Raw genomic sequence first — 6,198 nt, 5'->3', positions numbered from 1 at the left:
TGGAACATATGCTATCTATGAGCTACAAACCAAAGCTACAACATGAATGCTTTACCCAAACACATGTATGGCATGCCTAATACCTATCAGAAATCCAAAAAGTTATAGGTTGAGTCTTTAACAGCAAACAAAAACACAGACACAACTTTGAAGCATGGCCACCAAGTTGTACACAAGGCATAAGGTTGACCTAAACACCACCATTTAGGCTATATAATCCAAAGGGTGGTTCAAATGTTCACTTTTCGAAACTCACAACTTATGCATGTGCAAGGGTATATAAACACAAGAATAAAACTTTCAAAGACGGCATTCTTTAAAGCTTACAAAAGAATATGTTAGCAAAATGCAAATAGCTTTACAGGAATTCATAAGAGGATGCATGTGTTTGTATGCCTATGTCTAATGCCCTGTTTGAAGCACACCCAGTGGCAAAGCTACAAGTTTAGAAACAAAGCATACCTCCATATGTTTGTAAAGAAACATCTTGAAGAACGTAGCAAACAAACTTCCCACAAATGGTAAATGAAAGCTAAAGCACAAATAGTACGATTTTATAAGCTTATTGATCAAAGAGGACAAGTGAGTATCGTGAACCATTTTAACATAACCTGTACACATTGGGTCACACATTAAAAGTAACCCAAAGTCTCAAATAATTGGATGTAGACAAGAAGTGCTACATGGCTACAATCCCTAACTCAAATGCTACCAAAAGTTTCCCAAGAAGTAGAAAATTGGGCTTCTAGGAAATATTCTGCACACACTACACTACATGACATGTAGAAGAGCAATATAAAAAGATGGATTACTACCTTCACATGCTTGATGTGGATGTCTATGATGTAAAAGAACGTAAAGGCTTAGAAACATTTTCTATGCACAATAGAAGGTCCTGTTTCATCATACTCGTCCTTCGATATCCACATCTGCATCCAATGTAGAAAGATATCACCAAACCACTAAAAGCTAGCTTTTTGCCAAATAAATGATCTTATGCTTTCTTTTAACTTTGCATTTTGTTGATTGGCTTACATAACAAACCATTGGAAGGGAAGTTTATCATCAAATGTACAAGGCCATGGATTTTATACAAGATTGCTATGTCTTTACCTATCGGTTGTTTCTAAGAACTACATATTAAAAAAAGACTTAATCAAGTGTCAAAACTTATATTTTGTGAACCAAGCTATTTTTTGTGTTTCGATGGCCTAACTTGGTTCCACATGTGGATAGCGACTATCGATGTTGCCTATTGCAGATGATCTTACAACATAATGAGAAAACACTTACTTGTTGAAAAGTGCTCAAGGAAGCAAGGATGGATCCTCCGATCCATACGCTATATTTCCGTTCGGGAGGTGCAACCACCTTAACTTTCATGCTGCTAGGAGCTAATGCTGTGATTTCCTTGTTCATGCGTTCCCCAATGCCTGGGAACATGGTCGAGCCACCACTAAGCACAATGTTGGAGTACAAGTCCTTTCTAATGTCAACATCGCACCGCATTATCGAGTTGTAGGTGGTCTCGTGGATGCCAGCTCCTTCCATGCCAATCAAGGAGGGTTGGAACAGCACTTCGGGGCATCTGATAAGAGAGGCATAAAGGCTTGAAATCCCGAAGTTCAAACGATACATGCGTTTGTTCTTGGCAATAACCGAGAGAGATACCGGAAGCGCTCCGCCCCGATGGTGATGACCTGGCCGTCGGGGAGCTCGAAGCTCTTGTCGTGCGCTGACGTGGCGGCGGCGCTGAGCAGCTCCTGCTCGAAGTCGAGGGCCACGTAGGCCAGCCTCTCCTTCATGTCGCGCACGATCTCGCGCTCGGCGCTGGTGGTGAAGGAGTAGCCGCGCTCCGTCAGGATCTTCATGAGCGCGTCCGTCAGGTCCCGCCCCGCCAGGTCCAGCCGCAGGATCGCGTGCGGCAGCGCATACCCCTCGTAGATGGGCACCGTGTGCGTCACGCCGTCGCCCGAGTCCAGCACGATCCCTGTTTGCTTTCTCAGTACACCCACCACCAACGAATTAAGACATACTCTTATATGTAAAATTTAAGCAGCGAATCTGCTTCGTGGAAAAGAGGGAGAGGCAATAGGAGTGCCGCACCTGTTGTACGGCCGCTGGAGTAGAGGGAGAGGACGGCCTGGATGGCGACATACATGGCGGGCACATAGAAGCTCTCGAACATGATCTGGGTCATCCTCTCGCGGTTGGCCTTGGGGTTGAGGGGGGCCTCCGTGAGGAGGACGGGGTGCTCCTCGGGGGCCACCCGGAGCTCGTTGAAGAAGGTGTGGTGCCATACCTTCTGCATGTCGTCCCAGTTGGTCACGATCCCATGGTCGATCGGGTACTTGAGCGTCAGAATGCCCCTCTTCGACTGCGCCTCGTCCCCCACATACGCATCCTTCTGCCCCATCCCCACCATCACCCCCGCGTGCCGCGGCCGCCCCACGATGCTCGGGAACACCGCCCGCGGCGCATCATCCCCTGCAAACCCCGCCTGCGCCCACAGCCACCTCCAAATTGTGTTACAACATAATATATATATATATATCCTCTTAAGTGATCTAACTAATTTTACAGAGCCCGGGGGAAGTCGTCCAATTGCTCATCAGAGAGGCTGTATATTATATTCACAAGAATTAGTTTTGACAGTTGCTCCGGAGGCACCACATACCTAGCTAGTTAGGGGCAGGGTGTTGCAGCTGCCCCTGGCCCCCAACCATACCTAGCTGGGTATGTGGTCCCTCCCTCTCCAAAGCTCCTGATATTGTCACCATTCACAGTGTGTGAATTATACTGGGAAGTTGTCTAAAGCTTCCTGTGTGTAATATTGTCCCATATATATGATCTGCGTTTCATCTGATCTGAGAGTTGCCAGCCAACGCCGAGGATCTTCTATATATTGCACAGCCAATTTGCAAAGCGGCTTCATACATGCTTCTCTCTGAGTCGGATAACTAAGCACACGTGATAACAAACATGCTTGACTTCGTACATGCTTCTCTCTGAGTCAGATCATAACTAAGCACACATGATACACATGCTTCTCTGAGTCAGATAACGAAGCACACATGATACCCATGGGTAACAATATGCTTGGAAATTGACTTCGTCCATGCTTCTCGGAGTCAGATAACTAAGCATACATGATGATACCCATGGGTAGCAACATGCTGCCTGCAGCTTCTTTGGCCCGATCAGCGTCAGTCTTACACATACACATACACATATACATGAGAAGATGCTGCATGTTGAGTCGATGAGAGGCAGCCATGCTTCTCTGAGTCAGATAACTAAGCACACATGATACCCATGGGTAACAATATGCTTGGAAATTGACTTCGTCCATGCTTCTCGGAGTCAGATAACTAAGCATACATGATGATACCCATGCACACATGATACCCATGGGTAACAATATGCTTGGAAATTGACTTCGTCCATGCTTCTCGGAGTCAGATAACTAAGCATACATGATGATACCCATGCACACATGATACCCATGGGTAACAATATGCTTGGAAATTGACTTCGTCCATGCTTCTCGGAGTCAGATAACTAAGCATACATGATACTCATGGGTAGCAACATGCTGCCAGCTTCTATGGCCCGAGCATCAGTCTTACACATACACATACACATATACATGAGAAGATGCTGCATGTTGAGTCGATGAGAGGCAGCCAGCCAGGTAAATTACATAATATGCAGCTGCATACGCTTACTCGAGACGCTGCGCATGTGGCCAGCTTGAATTAGCTTGCATGGCCATGCATACTCTCTCTATATATATATATATACACATGTGGGACACGCAATTGCAAAGAGAGGACATGGATGCCTTCGAAGGGGGAGTCAAACATACCTTGACCATTCCCGATCCATTGTCGCACACGAGAGGGGCAACTTCATCCACATCTGCCATGTTGGGAGCTTCTGCCGAAAGATACCAAAATTACTCATCTCAGTACTAATGTATAGACAAGAGACTGAGACCATGAAATGAACCAGGTATAGGCGCAGAAGAGAATATCATGGATCAGGACTTACAGAACTACGATATAAGTAACGAGGTAATTGAATGGGTTACCAGGAACGAAGAAGAAGAAGAAGAGCGAGCAGCCCAATATTATTAGGCACACACACAAATTAGCTGCGCCTGATCGATAAATTGGAGTGGGTTGGATAAAAAAGGTTGAGTAAGAGCACACACAAAGTATGAAGGCCCCCAGCAGACAGAATCACTTTTGTGGTTAGCCCGGGAGGGCAATGGGCAGATCAGATCAAGAAGAGAACTGAGAGAGAGAGAAAGAGAGAGAGAGAGAGAGAGCGCAGGCTTTCTCGCACGTTATAATGTCCTTTGCTGGATCCCTTCATGCCACCTTTTGTTTAAAGGGCCTTTACCCTTTTTCTTCCCACATGCGTGCCTCGGAAGCTTGTACATTCTTCTCAATTACGCCATAGCCCAGCTAGCCAACAGCAGTAACACCGGCTTTTCTTTTATAAACCCTTAGACTTGAAAGTTCATCATCCTCTGTTCTGAACTTCAAGACCAGCAACATTTCCACGTTCCAATACTCTATGATTGGATGTTTGTATCGGCTATATTGTATGGGATGTCTATGGATGTTTGTTATATGTAGTAGCATATTTGTTATAACCCATTAATTTCAGGTTACAAATTGATTGCGTTACGGAATTGGACATGGTATCCCGCTAATATGGTCTTTCGGGACGCATATCCCGAAGGAATTTTAAATATTGTTTTCCTATAACGCAAAGAATGTAGGAAGAATTTGTTACGGTAACGTATTTTCAACCTCTAAATGATGCAAACCAACCCCTTTAATCTCGAAAGCCTTAAACAAGCTTCTACCTACAACCAAATTTGAAGACTTGAGCTTCTTGCCTTGAATACTTACAAAGCATCACTATGTTCTTATGCTTCCACCTACAAGCAATTTTGAAGACCTCAGCTTCTTTCCTTGAACACTTACAAAGCATCCCTATGTTCTTATGTATGTTTTAAAAAGGGAGCTCAATATCCTTAGAGCTCTCCATCTCATAGGTTCCATAGCTTAAGAGATAGGCTTATCCAACTACCTTCTATCTCAAGCTTCCACAAGAAAATATCCATACTTAGGCCTCCCTTAGCAACTCACTTCTTTGTGTCCCTCCAAACCCTATGTGTCACAACTTCAAGGACATATGGAATGGTCTCCTCTTCCCTGATACATAAAGGACAAATAGGAGAAACTCACTTGAACTTTGTTGTCCTGTTTTTGTGGTAAACTTGTACATCACAATCTTCCATACAAATGAAATCAATTGATGAGATGGAATAACCTTTCATACATGCAACACCCTACACTGCCTTTGTGCCCTCCACCTATGCAAGGTGCTTGGCTAGTGCAAAGTTCTCTTTGAGGGGCTTTAGGGAAATCCATACACACTACAAAAGCATTTAAGGGCTATCCCTATTTTCACCGGCATCATCCCATCTAAGATTTTATATTAAGCCTCTTCCCTTGAAGGTGGCAATCATAGCATTGGGGCATTGATGATTGATCTTGCTTTTGGTCAAGAAAATGCATCCTTCCAAGCTAAGCCCAAACTATAAACTTTCACACATCTTCACATTGCCCAACTAGTATATAATGCAGTCTATGCACCAAAATGTACTTTATTATTTGTAACACTTTTGTGTTAGGATCTTCCTACTATTTCTAGATGTCATTCTTCTTTTACTATTCCTAGTAGTTACTACTTTTAAAAACTTCTAAAATAGGTCAACACCTACACCTCCTGATTGATTACCAATCCCATAGTACTTTCCATCCAAGATAGCATGCACTGTTGATGTGGAATGTAGGGACTCAAATGGTAGGTTTGATGATGGAGCAATGCTTAAAGGATGTTGTTAACATAGAGAATTACTTGAGTGACTTGCCTTCTAGGTTTTCTAAAGTTGATAAAGTGCCTTGAATGGCATTGTTGTTTAAAAAATGGTAGCACTATTGATATTGATAAACTTGGTTTGATGAGTTCCTTTCATGATGAATATGACTTGAGGTGATAAAAAGGAGTAATTGCAAGGTATAAAAGGATGATAAACTTAAGCTAGTAGACTCAGGTGTTGATTAGAAGAGATAGGTGAGCCACCCTTCTCCATTGGGCACTAGGGTAAACCATTTC

General features: G+C 43.6%; 1 protein-coding gene across 4 annotated transcripts; it reads right to left on the bottom strand.

Annotated features, from left to right (window-relative positions):
- Window positions 1-587: 587 nt before the first annotated feature.
- On the bottom strand, window positions 588-4,309 carry LOC148036974 (actin-101-like). Of its 4 annotated transcripts, none has more exons than XM_087675927.1 (6): window positions 4,054-4,309; window positions 3,869-3,939; window positions 2,107-2,500; window positions 1,672-1,990; window positions 1,294-1,588; window positions 588-929 (listed from the first exon to the last, which is right to left on the bottom strand). In XM_087675927.1, the coding sequence occupies exons 2-6, from the start codon at window positions 3,926-3,928 to the stop codon at window positions 864-866; spliced, it is 1,134 nt and encodes a 377-aa protein (XP_087532053.1). In that variant the 5' UTR covers window positions 3,929-3,939; window positions 4,054-4,309; the 3' UTR covers window positions 588-863. The 4 variants fall into 4 exon arrangements, with proteins under 4 accessions (XP_087532053.1, XP_087532055.1, XP_087532054.1 ...); XM_087675929.1 differs by having other exon boundaries at window positions 3,869-3,936; XM_087675928.1 differs by having other exon boundaries at window positions 4,094-4,309.
- Between the last annotated feature and the right edge of the window lie 1,889 nt (window positions 4,310-6,198).

This window comes from Lygodium microphyllum, chromosome 4 (assembly GCF_053477565.2).
Source record: "Lygodium microphyllum isolate KBCC chromosome 4, Lygodium_microphyllum_v1.1.10, whole genome shotgun sequence".
In the NCBI taxonomy this organism is placed as follows: Eukaryota; Viridiplantae; Streptophyta; class Polypodiopsida; order Schizaeales; family Lygodiaceae; genus Lygodium; species Lygodium microphyllum.
Note: the sequence above shows the minus strand (reverse complement) of the source record. Positions and strands in the feature narration are given on the sequence as shown.

What these genes read in the sequence shown, in the direction of transcription:
- LOC148036974 (XM_087675927.1), bottom strand. Translation starts at nt 3,928, where the DNA reads ATGGCAGATGTGGATGAAGTTGCCCCTCTCGTGTGCGACAATGGATCG. An exon ending in ATGGATCGGGAATGGTCAAG is followed by an intron (nt 2,501 to 3,868) that starts GTATGTTTGACT and finishes CTGTGGGCGCAG; the next exon opens with GCGGGGTTTGCAGGGGATGA. An exon ending in CCTTGAGCACTTTTCAACAA is followed by an intron (nt 930 to 1,293) that starts GTAAGTGTTTTC and finishes CATTGGATGCAG; the next exon opens with ATGTGGATATCGAAGGACGA.